Source organism: Alligator sinensis, unplaced genomic scaffold (assembly GCF_000455745.1).
Source record: "Alligator sinensis unplaced genomic scaffold, ASM45574v1 scaffold487_1, whole genome shotgun sequence".
Classification (NCBI taxonomy): domain Eukaryota; kingdom Metazoa; phylum Chordata; order Crocodylia; family Alligatoridae; genus Alligator; species Alligator sinensis.
Genome location: NW_005842301.1, coordinates 1,271,421 through 1,290,120, shown reverse-complemented (window position 1 = coordinate 1,290,120; position 18,700 = coordinate 1,271,421). Strand labels below are relative to the sequence as shown.

Below are 18,700 nucleotides of genomic sequence, written 5' to 3'. Positions count from 1 at the left end.
AGTCTAGTGGTTAGAGCATTCATCTCATGGTATGGACGAGGGTTGATAAGCCAGTCAATTGACTGGCCAAATAGTGTCAATTGACAAGTCAATTGACTACATATTTTTGACTGGTCAAAGATTATAGCAATTTTCCAAAAAAACCCCTACTTCTTTGTAGTTTTCTTGACAGAAATATGATTTTTTAAATTGTTTTTTGACACATTTCATAATGGAAAAATTGTACTTTATCTGTGTATTATTTGAACCTATTGGCAAGTTTTGGTAATTTTTGACCAATATTTGACCAGTCAATTGACCAAACTTTATTTGACCGGTCAAATACCCAACCCTAGCACAAGCACAGGTAACACTTAGCCCAGTTTAAATTTGGTTTAAACCTGAAATGGAGAGACATTTAAGCCCAGAAAGCTGGTTTAAGTCTCCTGGAATGGTTCAAAAGTGTACTCGGAAAATGAGGCACTCTTTTGAACCAGTGCACTCTGAACTGGGTAAATGTCATGTATGGGCACCACGACACAGATCTGTTTGGTCCTTCAAGCACTCCACACTGCATTTCTTCTCTGCCCCCACAACTCTGCAGCTGGCCACTAGAGTACATGACTCGAACTCTACTGCCCCTTCCCCACCCATTTTGTTGGCCGGTTTTATCAATGAGTTCCCTTGCACTACTTGTTCAGTAAAAACTATCTTCTAACAAACAGCTGTGTCCTCACTCCATATTTGACTGTAGCTCCTCATCGTGACCCTTCAAACCATGGGAACTCAAAAGGGTGGATCCAAGCACTCTCTTCCCACTTATGGCCACCCCAAGTCAGGCAAGTACATTGCAGATATCAGTCAATTGCAAACTATTGATGTTTAATAAGCTCAGAAAGAAGGAAAGTAGAAAACTGAAAATGTGCTCAGTCACAGGTCACTCATGCCCTGGGACCTCCAAAGCATGGATGCAAGCACTTCCCCCCCAGACACCCACTATGAGGCATTCTGGGCTGGGTGCTCACTCCCCCCCCCACAGCACTTCAGCACCTAAAAGAAGACCACTACATGGAATGACAGGATTTTGAGCATGGGGACACCTCTGACTTGCAACAATTGTGAACTAGTTCCCAATCAGTGAAATCTGGGAACAGTTGCGTTGTTATGCGTGTCTACACCCTCAGATGAGAAAACATGGTTTGAATTCCCTCTCAAGGGGATTCAAACTTTTTCAGGAGTGAGACCAAACCACTGAACTAGTGGTATTCTGGGAAGGAGAAGAAGACAGCTCTCAAAAGGTGCCTCTCCACACGTGCACACATGCGGTTTGCAGTGCCACAAACCCATCTGTGGTGCCTTAAAATGCATGTACTGCACATGCATGCATTTGCTGCACTGCTAATTTGCAGCACGGGTTTTTTGACATGGGGATCTCCTGGTGGCAGCTGCATGCACCACTTGAAACCAGAGCCTGGCTGGCCAGAGCCACACTCCAGCTGTGGGCCGGGCTCTGTGTGCACAGATTGCTACTGCTGCAGCCCCAGGAGGTCCCCAGGACCCCAAGTAAAGCTGCTGGGACCATCCCAGGTGCTGGCCCTAGCCCTCCTTATCCCACTTGGGGCAACTTGCTGTGTACCAGAGCATTCATGCAGGTGTGTTCCCTGGGGACAAGTAGCAGTGGCACAAATTGTGCTGCTGTTATCTGTCCCTCCAGAAACACACATTTCCACTCGTGGGGACATGTCCAAAATGTTTTACCAAGGTTTGCAGACAAGGAAACTGATCTACTGAGAGGTTAAGCAATATGCTCAAAGTCACTCAGTGGATCAGAAAAATAAACACCCGTGGTCCATTGCATCATGTTTTTCATAGCTGTACAATTTGATAGAAACTCATAGGACAGACTTTTCTGATGTTTTGCTTTTTGATGATAAGAAGGGTACACACATTGCTCATTGAAAGCTCTTTTGATTGGGTTGGGGGTTTTTTGCTCCTAATAGACAAATACAGAAGAAAAGGATGTACCCTACAATATTTGAGTTTTGATTTAAACTTTTCCAGAGATTAGGAGTTCTGGATTCAGGGCTTGGTCTCTGCTGTCACAACAAAAGGGGCCAGCTGCCCAAACATTTCGAGCTGCCCCAACATTTTCAGACTTGCTCCCATTCCCACTGACTTGTAGAAATACTTTGCTACTGAGTTCAAGAGAAACTGGATCAGATTCTTAACTTGACCTGAATATTTGCTGGTACCCATGTAATGAACTACCTAATTGTTATTCAGATATTTTCAGTAGTAATAAGGCTGAGCAATAAAAGGATAAATAGGCACAGGTAAAGCTTGCATTTTTGGCCTGATTTTTTATAGGAGTAGTATAGGTTTCCCCTTATAGGCACCCTTGACACAGTGACATATATTTAACCAATCTGGCTGAGGATCTAAGGATAGCAATGAGTTTAAAGAGGCCCAATCCTGATCCTACTGAAGCTAAAAAGTAAAACTATTGATTTGAGTAAAAGCTGGATTGGGGCCTTGGAATGCAGAGCTACTGGCTTTGTATAGCTTCCCTTCCCATAGGGGTGACAAATTCCCATTTGGAGTGGGTATCACTGAGATACATAGATATATATAGTGGTTTGTGATGCAGTAAGCTGCAGCCCATTTAGGGCTTTCAGCCTGCTATATTAGCAGTGACAAAAGGAAGTGAGATCTGACAGAGACTTAACATTTGTTTGTGTACCACTTGTCCTCTGTTCAGCTTGTGACCACCAATAATTAACCATGGATGATATCTATAAGGCAGCAGTAAGTATGTTTTTAAACATAACTTTTGTCTAGGATTGATTTTGAGGTATTATATAGATTTTTTTGTGTGTGATTTTGCTAATCTCCCAAAGGTATAAGAAGACACAGTACTCATTCATGTTTAGTTTTTTTCTACAAATAATTAACAGGAAAATACTTAGGAGAAAATGTTCCTGTAAGTATCCCACTAAAATATTTATAACAAGTCCTCCCCAGGTTCTGTGTTGTGTAATAAAGAGATGAAATTTAAATGTAATCTTACGTTCCTGGCTTTACACAGGACTAGGTGGATTCATTCTTGTGCACCAAAATTCCTCACAAAAAGTTTGTCGCCCTATTATTGATATCCACTCTGAGAAAACATAGTGCCAATTATGCTCACTGTACTTGATAAAAACAGTGGCAGAAACTTCATGAGATGCAATTTTGCCTTATATAGCTGGCCATGTAGTTTATTTTATAAACTCAAAATATTTTTTCTCCCTTTTAATAAATAGAAAAGCTACATTATATTGTGCCTTAAACAACTGATTATATGTAAATTAAATGGTATCTTTGCATTCTGTAATGTATGAATCTCTCTGTCCTGGAATCTTTGCTACCACATTCTGTGCATGACTTTCATGACTATCTGCTTACATATGGGGTTGTAGTTTTTTGATAACTGATTATGACTTTATATTTTTATCACCACCACAATGATAAATGAGTTATGGGTAGATTCTAAAGAAACAGAGATCCTGACTGACATATGACAAAAAAAACAGCTGTTCATCATATTTGCCTAATCTGTGACTTTTTGTCAATATTTAAAATCTGCACTAGCCTGGAACTCTATTCTACAAACTGTGCTTTTGGTGGTTTCAGTGAGCCTGATCAGGTCAGGGTTGTAGAATAAGACAACAGATCTTTAAAGAAAGGAATAAAAAGAGTGACCTAAACACTAAAGAAAATGCATGCCTCTTTATGGCTGTTTAACTCAAGTTCCATAATATTTAGGGACATTAGACATACACTCCAAAATGAAAAGGTAAAATATTTCTTAAGTCAGCAATGCTAAAAATTAGCCAAATGGATCTGTCACTCAGACTGATGGAATGCATTCTGTAGCACAAAGAGTTAGTGTAGGTAAAAAATCCCATACACAAATATTAGCCTCCTTTCATATTGCTTAATGTTGAACACCATATATGGCATAAAATATGAATCCCTGATCTAACTCCATTGACTTCAGTGATCATCTCTCTGCTTTGCCTGTGGCAAGTTAAAGGGCATTTTTGATATTTCAGGTGTTCTGCCTAGTAGTTGTGTGTGAGGGTTGTTCCTGACTGCTTTTAAAAACAGGTTAAAATGAGATTCTAGTTAAATATTTGTTTTTTGTTGTATTGTTGCAAGATGATGGCACATTTTAACAAATAAATATTTAATTGATTCACATCAAATACTTTAAAAGCACCAAGAAATACACTCTAGAGCTGGATCCAGATGTGCAGGCACATGAGGTCGTAGCACTGCAAACCTCTTTATAGTGCCAGAAAACACACGTATTGCATGTTAAACCATTTGCCCCACTGTTAATTTGCAGCGCTGAAGCAAAATTTGTTACTGGGATTTCTTGGTAGCAAGCCCCCCACAAAAAACAAAACAAAACAAAACAAAATGGCTCAAAGCACACCAAAGCACCATGTGCCAGGGACAAACACAGAGACAGGGGAGCAGGCAGCTCCCCTGTCTCCATGTGCCTCAGCATGGGGGCTCCGCTGCAGAGCCCATATGCTGAGGCACATGGATTCCCCATCTAGAGGCACACTGCGCCTCAGCCAGCTGTGGAACAGCTATGTGCAGTGTGCCTCAACACGGGGGAGCAGCCAGCCTAGGGAGCTGCCTGCTCCCCCATCTTAAGGCACACTATGTGTCTACACATGTAGATGCATGCCCAGGACAGCTTACTGTGTAGAGTACTATACTAAACTGCTCCCACATTATTTGCATGTGTAAATGTGCCCAAGGAGACTTTAGTTAAATACTTATTTTTTGTTGTATTGTTGCGAGATGATGGCATATTTTAACAAACAAATATTGAATTGATTTTTATAAAATACAATGCTCCAAGAAAACCCAGAGGGTCACTTGTGCCTACATAAGGTTATACAAATGCAGAGCTATTCTGGTAAAGTTTTCAGACTCAGCTGAACAGTACTAAGATCAATGCCAGGGACAAATGTCCAAATAAGAAACACAAGGATAAATACCACTGTCATTCAGCTTCTGGGAACAATCACAAGGTTTATCTTTATCTCTAGTACCTCAGTCAGTGGGGATTATAAATAACTTGCATACCAAAAGTGTTATGTTACATAGGAGGCAACAGACATTTGTTTACTGGATATAGCTCATGCCTTCCAAGCCTCCAACCAGTGCCAAAACAATGAAGAAGCAGTCTGCAGCTGCTTGCCTTTCATCATGGATGGCAGGGCACAAAGAGTTCAGATTTCATGATGAAATGCTAAAGACGAGTTGTGCTGCTATTGTTATCAGTGTGTGCATCTACACATGTAATTAATTTGAAGCAATAAAGTCTGGAGCGGTTTGAGCCAGAATAAACCACTCCCAGGTACAGCATCTACACGTGCACCCAAGACAGCTGCAATATGAGCTGGGATAGAACAGTTTACATAAGGGCCAGCAGTGCTGTAGCAAGGAGGGGGTGAGCAGGGAAGCATGGTGGGGAGAGGGGTGCCCCTCCAGATCTGTGCATAGAGCAAGGGTGGGCTGCCGCTGTAGGTTTGCCTCAGGTGCAAACTTAGTTGGATTCAGGTAAATATGGTATTTGTCCTCTAAGTAAAAGCATTTTCTCTACCCCTGTTATGGGTTTGGCAGTTTTCAATGAGAAATTCAAAAACTCTTGACACGTGCTAGTACGAACCTCAATATGTTCTCCAGAGAGGATACAATAGCAGGTAATTCTGGATTAAAGGGCTTTGAAAAACTTACTGCCTGTCAGGACCCAGGAATGAAATGTAGAGGGTGTTGAATGTATGGACAATGTCCTCAGAAGGACACAGGACTTACTAATAGAGGAAGCAGCAGGTAATAACTATGGTTTACCATGATATGGAGTGGAGAAATAATTCTAGATTGGTTATAATCTACCCAAAAATGGTAGGTAAAGATCTTAAAAAAGGGATTAGAAATGAATCTGTGTAAACAATGTAGTGATATATGAGGGCTATGGATAGCTACATAGATGCAATATTTGGTGAAGTAATGGAGGAAAGGAGTCAGGAATGCTTCATTAAATTATGTGGAGAATTTAATAGGATCTGTGCGACAGTAACGTCAAGAAGGCACATGCCCAGAGAAGGAAGTAGGTTCAAATAAGAGAAAGTGTGTTAAGATAGTTCAGGAGACTACTATATGAATTGTAGCATGGGTGACTGGTGCCACCTTAGTTGGGGGCGGGCAATCTCACCAACTGCGGGGGGAGTCCCCCTGTGGCTGATCGTGCCAACCAGGAAGCGGCTGCGACACTCCTGGAAGTGGCTGCAGCACTTCATCCGGCAGTCCCACTCCACCGGCACTCACAGGGGGGCACCAGTGCTCCTGCCTGCCCCCCCTGCCCATCGCCTAAGCGGGGAGTGCGGCCTGTCAGGGGGTGTACCAGCGCTCTCAGGGGGTGCATGTGCACCCCCATGCACCCCCTATGTGTCGCCACTGAATTATAGAAATTTCATGGCACTACTGTATGAATTAAATAGAAAGTATATTGGTCTATAAAAGATATCAGATCTACCCGAAGAACTTTGAATGCCAAGGCAGTTCAGGGTACTCCTATATGACCCCAGAATTACTCTACTCAGCCTGCTGGTGTTCCTTATTTATTAAAATGTACTAGCCAATTGCACGTCAAGAATGGTGGCTGGATGCAGGAAGGCCAGGGGGCTGGGACTGAGTGCCACCATCTAACAGCCCATGCTGCCATTGTTCTGCCTCTTGCAGGGAGTGGGGTGGGAGAGCCAAGGTCAGCGCTGCTGTACTCAGCTCCCCCACCCTCTGTCTGGTCCTCAGCATGGCTTCGGAATCATGGCAGCGCTCCCTCACGCTTGGAGCACTCTGATTGGCCAATTGCCCATCAAGAATGATGTGGGGGAGCAGGCAGGGACAGATACCTGCCCCTGTCTGGACCTGCTCCCAGCCCCACCGTAACCTCCAATGCCATGGTATGCCCACTCTTCCCCACCCCCCCGCATCAGGCCCACTCAGGGATGGGAGAAGTGGGCTCGGGGTCGACACAGGGGAGGGGGGTGAGAGAGGAGTGGGCCTGGGCCCAAGGGGGAGTGGAGGCCCGCTCCTTCCCTCCCCTAGCTGCTGCCGCATCGAGCTGGGCTTCTCCCTCGCCCCCCCACTCCATCCCCTGTGTCCCCGCCATCATGGTGGCAGGCTGCCTTCTGTCAAAATGCTTCTTCGTGCTCTGATTGGCTGTTTGTCAGCAAATCAGAGTGCGAATAAAGTGTTACAGACAGACAGACAGGCAGACACAGGCTTTTATAATATTAGAATACTAATAGGACCTCATTGATATTTGCACTTGATATAATAATGGCAGAAATTGGAAATACTTTTCCAGACCAGTACAGCTGAACATGATGCTGTAACATCATGGCAAGCATGCCAGTGATGTCACAACACCTCTGCTTCACCACCAACTCAACATAGGTCCCAGATCTGCAGCATTTGTGGAGTGGACTGAGGGAGCAACAAGGCCAGGTTGGAGACTATTACCTATAGCCTATAACAGGCTGCAGAAAAACTCCAGAGCTACTCTCTGACCTGGCCATTGTTCAGGCACGGACTCTTTTCCTACCTCATAGTTCCAAACACAAAGCTTATTTATTCAACCTGAAATTTGCAGGAGAAAGGAGGGTGAATTTCATAGCAACACATCTTTCTCATTCCAATTTAGTAACGTAGATTCATTTTGTTTCTTTATTTAACACCTTTTACCTACTTTATCTTACCTCCTTCTTGCAGCACACTATACAACCCTGGAGCACCAGTGATTTAAGACTGCAATAGAAAATGGAATGGAATGCCTTCCATTTTCATGATAATCAATGCAATAAAACTCAGGAAACAAATACCTGTTTAACACATTCCCATTATATTTTCAGGTCCCATCCTGACCCCAATTGAAACTGGGCCGTAAGATTCTTTTCAATATGTGTTGAATGTTAGAGAATGGGTCAAAAACATACAAAAGCAAAGAGCAGTCTCTGAATGCTTTATCCAAAAATAGTGAAAAGGAGTTGCAGATGACTCTTTTTAAAGGTCAATCAGTTATTAATGGGCTAGGCCAGGAGTACTCAATGCCCAGCATGCAGGTCATATCTGACCCCCTCTTCTGTGTCATCTGGCATGTGGGTCAATGAGGAGCTTTGCAGGCTATAACCCTATGTGCTAGATTGGGCACACAGCATGACACTGGACCTTATCCCAGCACATGAGGCTGGGTGGTGGCAGCACTGGCCTCTGGGGCCTAATCCCAGTGTATGGGGCTGGATGGGAATAGTATGGAGCCCAGTACTGGTTCATTGGGTCCTATCTGGCCCACAGACCAGCCCCATGCAATTCATCTGACTCATGGAGCCCAAAGGTTGAGTGCCACTGGGCTAGACAGTTTGGTAGGCTTGTGGAATCTAAGGTCAAAATGGACTGTTACAATTATCTAGCCTAACTACCCATGTAACACAGGCTATAGAGCTTCACTTGGTTACTCCTGTGTCTGACAACAATTAGAGGCCAAATGAGAATCTCTTTTAGAAAGACATCCAATTCTGATCTAAAGACTCCCAACAATAGAGAATTAATCATTCCCAATATTCTTTATATATGAAAAATGCATTTCTTAGTTGGGCCTCCTACTGCAAATAGTTAAATGAAGCTTTCTAGTACAGGGGTGTAGGCTTTCTAGTACATGCACTCTAGCAAATAATTTAACTCCAGGAAAATAAAAAATAATATATTTTTAAATGTGAAGAATTACATCATATATTAAAAAGCTACTGTGTCAAAACCACTTACAGTAGTTAAAATACCTTCTACACCTCAAGAAGGGCGGTTGGGAGTTAGTTAATATTTGTAAAGCATTTTTGAACCAGTAGTGTGTTATGTAAATGATGTTAACAATTAGTGATGACTAATAAAATGAATTAGTTTATCTTTTTATTTTAATTACAGGTTGAACAGTTGACAGAAGAACAGAAAAATGGTAGGTGTATCTTTAAACCTGACATAACTGTGGACAAAAGATTATCTCTTCCAGCAAGTCCATTATCAACCTATGGCATTACTTTGTGGCTTCAGCAGCCAACACAGGATCTGCAATTAGCTGCTACAAGTGATAGACAATAGGGCTGCGCGAAACGGCATTGTTCCGTTTTACCTTGAGTTTCGATGGTTCAACGGAGCAGTGTTTCATCTCGAATTTCATTTTGAGTCAAAACAGCTGTTCCGTTCCGTTGAAACAGCAAGGCCATTTTGACGCTGCTTCAAGTTTCGCTGGGGATGGGAAGTCAGACCAGCTGGGCTGACTTCCCATCCCCAGTGCCAGGGGCGAGAGGCAGACTAGCTGGGCTGCTTTTCCATCCCACATGCTAGATTGTGCCAGGGGTGGGAGGCAGCTCAGCTGGACTGCTTCCCTGTCCCCCACACTAGATTGCGCCGGGGGCGGGAGGCAGCCCAGCTAGCACAGGGGACGGTGCAATCTAGCGTGGGGGATGGGAAAGCAGCCCAGCTGGGCTCCCTCCCACCCCGGGCGCAATCTAGCACAGAGGACTGGGAAGCAGCCCAGGTGGTCTGCCTCCTGCTCCAGTGCGATCTAATGCAGAGGACCTGGAAGCCACCCAGCTGTGCTGCTCCCAGCCCCCGGTGTGATCTAGCATGGAAGACTGGAAAGCAGCCCAGCTGGGCTGTCTTCTACCCCCTACCGGATCTTGTGCTGGGGATGGGAAGTCAGCCCAACTGGACTGACTTCCCATCCCCAGCCTATGATCAAAATGTTTCGACTTTCAAAACATTTCAACCAGCCTCGTTTTGTGTCAAGGCTATTTTGAGGGCCTTTGGGTTTTTTCAATTTTGCTGTTTTGACCTCGAAATTGGTCGAAACAGTGTTGAAATGAAACGGCCGGCAAAATTTTGCACAGCCCTAATAGACAACCTTTCAGCAGTCAGACAAAATAAAGTGTAAAGCAAATGAATCTTCATTACAAGGCTTAAGTAAAAGGACTAAAACCAAAAGACTAATTTCTATGATAATATTTCATGCTATTTCATATCTTAATGCTATTTAGGTTACACACAGCATATAATAAATATAGTGGGGATTTTGTCAGGCCTCTGAGTACTCCTGTGTCAAAAATCCTGAAACATAATATGGAAAGGAAGTACTGTACTAGAAATCCTGTGAAAAAGCCTATTCTTGTGACGTATCTGGCTCATATTTTTAAATTGAAGACATATGGGAATTATAGAGTTGGAAAAGTGGAAATTTGGGGTTATGTATACAAACTGAACCATTACACTGTAGCTGTGCTAGATTCCTCAACTGTATCTGACAATGACTGTCAAGAATGTCTTCAAAACTCCTTACTCATCAGCAGGGATTCTGGTTTTCTCTGTTTAAAAATCCCAAATTCTCTGCTTTAAAAAAATCCAAAATTCTCTGATTAAAACCCCCCAAATACATGTTTTTCCATGATTAAAATGAAACCCCTATTTATATAGGTGTCAGTTGAACACAATGTTTTATTCATATGTTTACCATTTTAAAGCAATTTGGATGCCTATCAGTGCCTCAATCATTATAATAAAATAAATTCTGAATATCTATATATTCTGGTGTTTGGTTTTGTTTTTTATCATAGGAAATCAGAGCTCCCCCTGCCCCCTTTGCTCATCAGGAGACAGGTCAAACTGCAGTCATCTCCCCAGTTGCTTTGTGGTGCTGAGCAGCTTTGATATGCAGTTGCCCTTCATTCCCAAGCCACACCCACCCCAGCCCTACCAGTGCCTCTCACTTCCAACCCACAATCTTCTGCTCCCATCTTTACCGCTCAGTCCCAACCCACAGCCCTCTGGCTATGGGACCTGATGGCTGCTGCACCCAGAATAGAGTACAGAGCCCAGGCCCCTGCTCCATGGGTGGCACAGCTGGAGCAGAGCTGAGCAGAGCCCGTGCAGGTTGGGGGAAGACGTGGGCTGCCCACTGTTGGCTCAAGCTCCCCATCTTGCTACCCTCCCCTTGGGAGTCTAGGTCGCCCCGCGGGTAGAACCGGACACAGGAGGGTGAAGTGGGGCAAGGAGGCTTGGTGCCGCTGCTGTTGGGACCCCCATGCCAGCTGTGCCATGGTGGCAAAGCACCCCCTGCCCACCTGGCAGCAGCAGAGGTGGCAGCACAAAGTTGTGCCCCCTGCTGCTGTTGGCGGGCAGAGGGCAAATTACCATGGGGGCGTGGCTGGTGTGCGGGTCCTGGCAGAGGTGGCAGTGGTGGCATTGAGCCTCTCTGCCCCACCCCACTCTCCCAAATCAGGTCCCACTCCCTGGGTTGCAGAGGCCCCTGGAGGGAGGGCAGGAGAGCAGGAAGTCCTGAGCCATAGGTGGCAGAAGTGGGGGACTAATGGGGCTTATCCCCCACGCATAATGTGGGGCAGCAGTAGGGCCGCAAGGCAGCCCAGCCAAGGGCTTCTGGTGCAGCAGGGGTGGGGAGGGAGTGGGGCTGCAGCTGAGGCTGGCGCTAGGGGAGGGGCAGGCACTGCACAGCTAGCAGGGTTCAGGACTGAGCTGCGAGCAGCTTGTCCAGGGGGCGCGGCTCCTGCTGCTACCTGCACCCTGGGAGGCACGGGGGGCATGTGCCCCTGGATCTGCACAGGGTAGGACTGGCTGCCAGTGTGGGCTGGAGCCAGGGCTGCACTGGGCTGGGCTGTTCCTGGTAGGGGGAGAGGCTGGGCTGGAAAAGAGCCCAGTGCAGCTTCCACCCCAGCCCACAGTGGCCCCCTGCCCTGCCATGCTCCACACAGATCCAGGGGCATGTGTCCCCCATGCACTTCTGGGATGTGTACAGCAGTGGGAGCCACCACCCTTTCCCTGCATCCCCTGGAAAGGAACAGTGACTCGGTGCAGGCAGGTGCGAGGATCCTAAGGGCTCCATCCCATCTGGCCCAGCAGTGCAACCAAGGCCCACTCTCCTTCTCATCATGGCCACCTCTATCTGCACCCCCCACATCACCTTTTTTTCCCCCCATCCCCCTCCCCGCATCACCTATGCCCCCTCCCCTCATAAACTTACCTGCAGGCAGCTGGGGGAGCTGTTCTCCACTGCTGCCTAGCCATATTGCTGGCCACGTGCATGTGTGTGTGTGCACCTGGCACCCCCTGGTCCCACTCCCCCCAGCCCCAAACAGCCCTTTGCAGGCTGGAACTCTGCCATCCTGCAAGGGAAAACCTGTAGTTTCCCATGTTTTTCTCGTTTAAAGGAGAAAATCTGACTCTTTCCACAGCAAATGGAAAACCTGGATCCCTGCTTATCAGGACTGACTGTAGTGGGTTAAAATGACTATGGAGCTGAGCTGACCCTGTTGCCACATGCAGGGCAATCACTTTCCTACCAACTTGACATCTATTTACAATCACAGCTCACAGTTAAAAAAGAATCTGTTGACATTCCTTTGAGGTTTGCCTATTACTACAGTAGTGAATATTGATATCCTTAATGCTGACTCCTATCAACAGGGGCTAACACCTTCCTGTCTAATTCCTCTTTCTAGAGTTCAAGGCTGCCTTTGATATCTTTGTCTTGGGCGCAGAGGATGGCTGTATCAGCACAAAGGAACTTGGGAAGGTGATGAGAATGTTGGGGCAGAACCCCACCCCTGAGGAGCTGCAGGAGATGATAGATGAGGTGGATGAAGATGGTAAGCTATTCTCTTAAATCTTCTAGGTGCCAACAGTGCACATCAAAGCATTCACAGTGCCACAACACTGCACAACATTGTGTGACATTCAACCTTGTACTTGAATGACACACTTTGGTAGCTTTTACCTAGTCCTTCTACTTCTAGTTTACAGTAGGTGGATCACTACTAACCAGATTTTTGTTTGCTGAAGGTTTGCATGGACAATAAAGATACTAAGACACATATCATAAGATTAAGAATTTGCCTCAGTCTCACTGCCTATGATTTCATCACCTCCTATTGTCTTGCAGCATACTGCTGGTTTGCTCATCTACCCCAGCACTATCCTGCTATCTCCTCTCTGCCCTCCCCGCCCTCCTGCCTTCCCTTCCCTTCCCTTCCCTTTTATATTTTAATTTCTCTATCCTTCTTATACACTGCTTTCTGCACATTCCACAGCCTCTGATGAAGTGAGCTTCAGCTCACAAAAACTTTGCTACGCATCTACTTTGGTTAGTCTATAAGGTGTAAATCTACCCTGCCTTCTAACATATTGCATACCAGACAGTTGTCACCCTCCCCTGTATTCATGGTGGTGCTTTTCAGAGGCATCATATGTACATATTTCTTATAAGTTGTTCCATGTAGTTGAAATTCTGCACCCTCGTGGAAACTTAATGGATTCTAGTTGGGTACAGGGCTCTGCCTGTATGGTACAACTTGTGGAACAGGGCCCATACTTTATAAAATAGCACAACTGAGATTTTCAAAGAAATCCAAAAATTCTAGGTGCTCACACTTGCTGAATTTCAATGCTTGCTTCAGTGCTGCAGGCTCCTGTGGCAAATCCAGACTAAATGATGAAAGATGCTAAGAATAGTGATTATTATTACTGTAATGAATGCAGCTAGATTTCTCAAACTTATTTTAAGGGACGCAGGTACTCAGAAACTATAGGGGACACAGTAAGGACCTGTACAGACTGGGACACATGGCAAAGATTATAGGTTGAACATTGAAACTTCTATGAGTGCAGATTCCATATGTGCAAATTTTTATCACGAAACAAAATCTTCAGAGCTTAAATATAAATCTATATATACCAGTAACAGCAATTAAATTATTATAGCTATGAACGACTTCAGAATAATAAACCCATGAATGTATGAAGGCTAGAGAGAAACAATAGACCTAAAAAATGAAACAATAATCCATTTCTAAGCTACCAAAAGTTGGTTAAACAACATGAAAAAACCCCTATGAGTTAAGGAAAATTGATGTCGTTTAAACAACCAATATACATTTTTTTACAATATATGTTGTAAAAATATAGGTCATCATTTTCCACTGTCTTGTATCTTATGTTGAAATTTACACCTATGCACGATGAGCATGAAATGTTAACAAATCAGAATTTCTCTTACTGACATATTTGATATGGGGTTTTTTGAGTTTGTAAAGACAAAATGACTACATCACTTGTGAATCTAACATATAATTTCTGTTACTCCATAATCTTTGAGACTGTCATTTGTTCTCAGTGCAACAACCTGGAATTCTACAGCTAAATTACCAATAGGGATTTATCTCTGCCTTGTGCATATGCATGTTCGTTAAAGGAAAAGGACATGACAAATTGTCCTCCAGACTGTAGCATGATCTAACTTCATTTATTCCACTTTTCAGGCAGTGGCACTGTAGACTTCGATGAGTTCTTAGTTATGATGGTCCGATGTATGAAAGATGACAGCAAAGGAAAATCAGAAGAGGAACTCTCAGATCTATTCAGAATGTTTGATAAGTAAGAGGCTTGAGTATAATATACCATATTTACTTGATTCTAAAAGAAGTTTTTTCCCCCCATTTAACATGGGAGCAGGACCAGTTAATCTAGTTAATCTAATTTTTCCTTGTACAGAATCTAATAATTGTGTGTGTGTGTGTGTGTGTGTGTGTGTGTGTGTGAGTCATCTTACAATCAGGGTCATCTTAGATTCAAGTAAATATTATATTAATTAAAAAAAAGCCTACCCTGCAAATAGAAGTGATCTATTATTGAGGTGCCAATAACGACTCCACAGTTAAGGCTGAATTAAGTTTTGCACAGTAGTGAATCCAGGAATGGGGGAAAGTGGGTGTGGCAAGACGGGTATAGCACTTTGGTGGCACCATGCATGTGCATTGCACTCTGAGCTCACTGCCTGGTCACAGTCAGTTCTTGCAGGAGCTCCATGTCAGCAGTGAACTCCAAACTCAGCAGCTGATCAGGGCAGGGTCTGGCTGGATCCCTGCTTTTACTTGGCTCTGCAGCCTAGGAAGTGAACACTGCTACTGTTCACCATTCACCTCTCTCCTCTCCCCCAGCACTATACCTAGACTCCTGGCAGCCCCAGGGAAACTTTTAGTATCACCCCATGTCCCCCTTCACCAGAGATGGTAATAATAATAATAATTATAATAATAATACCATTTTTGGTCCCCTTTTCTGTCTGGGCCCTGGGTGGAAGCCTGGTTCACCCATGCCTTGTGTCCAGCGCTGCTGTCCCCTCCCTACTGAATTCAGCAGCTGGAGAAAGGAAGGGAATGATTGATGGCAGCAGCACTCAAAACCTGGACTCTGAAGCTGTGTGAAAGCCAGGGCTCTGAGCAGACGTTGCAGAGCTCAAATGCAGCACAATCAAAGCGAGGTGCAACTGTGCACCCCCCTTTGGAACTGTCCTGAGTTTTGCACTTAAAGCAAAGAGTCAATTTTTTAATTGCATATAAATAATACAGAATGTCCTCCTAAAATGTAGCATCTTTTTTTTGTCCCAAATGATACTGACAATGAAATAGCGCTGAAATTCATCTTCTAATTCTTTCATAGTTAAGACTAATTGAAATCTTGTGAGCTAGCCAAATTTGAAAAAAGGTGTTAATTATATAAAATTAATGGTTAGTGGATTTAACTGTTAGGACGATGTCCTACAGATTAGGCCAGGTCTAGAGATCAGGCTTTGTCCATCTACACAAAAGAAAATCTTGAATTTAGCTGGAGCAACAAATAGTTTACAAAAAGATTAGTGTTACAAGCCATAATTTTATGTTATTCTTCATAAATGAAAATTTCCCTTTCAACAGAAATTGACACTTAAAATAACTTCAGAGATACTAAAAATTGCCATCTTACAAAATAGATGCAATAGGACTTTTAGAAAATGACTTAAGTACATCCTTAACTGTAGACACACTTGAAGTCCAAGATCTAAATCACTCACCAAAGTTTTTTTTTCTTTTGCAAATATTATGCCTTTATTGATTACCAGAAACAAAAAATTATCATTCTCTTTTAGCATCCCTGATGTAGATTAATCTTAAAAGATGGTTTCCCCAGAAAAGAGAGAGCTAATGTCATCTAATTTATTTATCTTCCTAATTTATGTGGGAAGTACAAGTGAATGGGTTACTAGGGGCAGTTATTTAGAAGTGATATAACATGGGTTTGAATGTCCCATCTATTTCCCCTATATTGAGCTATTCCAACTTTGAGCAATTCTGTTGCACAGAAATGCTGATGGATACATTGACCTTGAAGAGCTAAAGATCATGCTGCAGGCTACAGGTGAGACCATCACTGAAGATGATATAGAGGAGCTGATGAGAGATGGAGACAAAAACAATGATGGCAAGATTGATTATGATGGTAGGTTTCTTAAGTGCATAATTTGGGAATTGCAAGAGATGGAGATCTGAATCCATCTTCAAATTTTCTAAAGTTTAGTTTCACCTCACCTCTAAAATATGAGGGTTGTTAATCCTACATTTTCAAAGCAGCCTTTAGATTTACACTGTAGCACATGGAAACCTAAATTATTTTGCAGGAGAAATACTTTGAATGGTGATATGTCAGATCATTCCCTTACTTTGCATAGATATGGTTTGTCATAATTTACACACACAAATTTACAAATTAACTTAACACACACAAATTTAAATGCTGGGCTAGGACTGTTATTTTCCCCAAAAACATTAAACTAAAACTATTATATTGATTTTGTGAATAAAACACATTTCCCATTAGATTTCACTTTAAATCTGTCTATGCTACTGTCTGCTTTATTGTTTCCGTAAGGCACTATTTATGCCTTAATCCAGAAATTTGCTCTGTGAAATCTGACCTTTGTGTCTATACATAGACCCACTGACCCTAGGTGGGGTTCTGCATGGTACATATATTTAAATACAAGTAACATGCTGCAGGATAAGAGACTCAATCCATAATGATAGATGCACTAATGCAATGGAAAAGCCATGCTCTTAAGTCATCATTGTTTAAAATTAATATTGGACTATTACATATATATGAGAGCTAATCAATATCAGCATTTGAAAAAACAACTATTATGCTATAAATTGATTAAAAAATTAACACTTTTCAAAAAAGATTGCAATTTTTTGCAAAACATTTTTGTCAATTTAAAAAAAAAAATCCTGATCAGCTTCAATGCACAGGTATTTTGTATGAGGATAGAGTTTGAAAATTCACAGAAGTAAATGCTGTTTTTCAAATGTTATCTTGAGGCAAATCTTCAGTTCATATAAGTGGGTGCAAATCTACTGAATTCATGACAGCAATGCTTATTTGCAAACTGAGATCCAGGCCACTATCTTTTGGGACACATCCTCCACTATAAATTTTCCATGAATCTTTCACTACCTGTGCTTGTGCTCAGTTTTACATTTTAGTGGCACATGTCTCAGAAAGAGTAACATATAATCTTCTATTGCTGGTAGAAAACTAGCTGTGATAGGAGGTGTTTATGAATATGAAGAGGAGACAAGAAATAAGGAGAATACAGTTGTCTTAGAAATCGGTAGAAAGAATGCTAATTCAGAGTGACTTTCCAGTTGTCTTTGAATATGCACATGACTTTCATTTTCCTTTCTTTGGCAGAGTTCTTGGAGTTTATGAAGGGAGTTGAATAAATCTGAAACAACAGGATGAACAGCCTTGTCTTTTAAATCCCTCCAATTACTTGTGTCATCAACTTGGTTATGTCCCCTTGGCTGCTAGCATGAAGAATGTGTTGAACAGGGTGGCCTTCTAGAGAATACAGTGTTTTCATATCAAAGTGCCTCAGATGATTGATCCATGAAGATTTAAATAAGAATGCTATAACACAATTGTGTATTAGTTATTAAAGTTCCCTTGTGCAAGTGTCAAGTCTTGATCAATCAAGAGTAGATGAGATAACAAAAATATCATTATATCTGTAAGAAACATTTTGCCTATAGTCTAACTGTAACCTCTCAATTGTAAAAAGCAAACAAATAATTGACTATTACTAAAGCACCACATATTGTCAGATATTGCATGTGACCCCTCTGTGAATTGTTTACTAAAAGGTTGCATGTTTCTTATAGCTGTGCACTGAATTATGCATTTGGAGAAATTCCTGTTCCTGGTGAAGTGAATGTGTCAGTTTTAATGCTACCATGATTTGGTCTTCAGCACTTGTGGGGCTAATCATATTGCATGGAACAATGAATAATGAAATATTAATTTGTGTTTGAACCTTAAGTAGAATGATGATTTGAGACATTTTAACTGTCACTGACAATTCAGATTTTAAGTAGAAAAATGCAATATACAGTCTGTACTCTGCTTCCTCCTCTACCTATCATGACGGATGTCCAGTATTGTGCCAGTCTGCTCTGTGTGCAAAAATAAGATTCCTTTTCAAAATGCTAATAAAAATATTCATAAGCCAGAGTGGATGGTTTGTTATTTGCTGTTTCACAAAAGCCATTTTAGTTACAGTTTTAAAATAATCAAAGGACTATTTTCAGAGGAAATAAGTGAAGTGTGTTGCCAGGTTTTCATGAGAACAACTGGATCAGGGTGAAGGAAGTCTTCATGTTTTTGGAAATAATGCATTCAGAATCTCTATTACTGAAAGTGGAAGTCACTTAAATCATGTCACAAG

General features: G+C 42.6%; 1 protein-coding gene across 1 annotated transcript; it reads left to right on the top strand.

Moving 5' to 3' along the window:
- The first annotated feature begins 2,643 nt into the window (after positions 1 to 2,643).
- On the top strand, positions 2,644 to 18,486 carry TNNC1 (troponin C1, slow skeletal and cardiac type). The gene is made up of 6 exons (XM_006028269.3): positions 2,644 to 2,784; positions 9,022 to 9,052; positions 12,606 to 12,752; positions 14,421 to 14,535; positions 16,280 to 16,416; positions 17,668 to 18,486. Exons 1-6 carry the CDS (start codon positions 2,761 to 2,763, stop codon positions 17,697 to 17,699), a joined length of 486 nt encoding a protein of 161 aa, XP_006028331.1. The 5' UTR covers positions 2,644 to 2,760; the 3' UTR covers positions 17,700 to 18,486.
- Positions 18,487 to 18,700: the final 214 nt, after the last annotated feature.

Coding starts and splice junctions, on each gene's coding strand:
- TNNC1 (XM_006028269.3), top strand. CDS start 2,761: ATGGATGATATCTATAAGGCAGCA. Junction 2,785..9,021: donor ATGATATCTATAAGGCAGCA/GTAAGTATGTTT, acceptor TTTTAATTACAG/GTTGAACAGTTGACAGAAGA. Junction 9,053..12,605: donor GACAGAAGAACAGAAAAATG/GTAGGTGTATCT, acceptor TCCTCTTTCTAG/AGTTCAAGGCTGCCTTTGAT.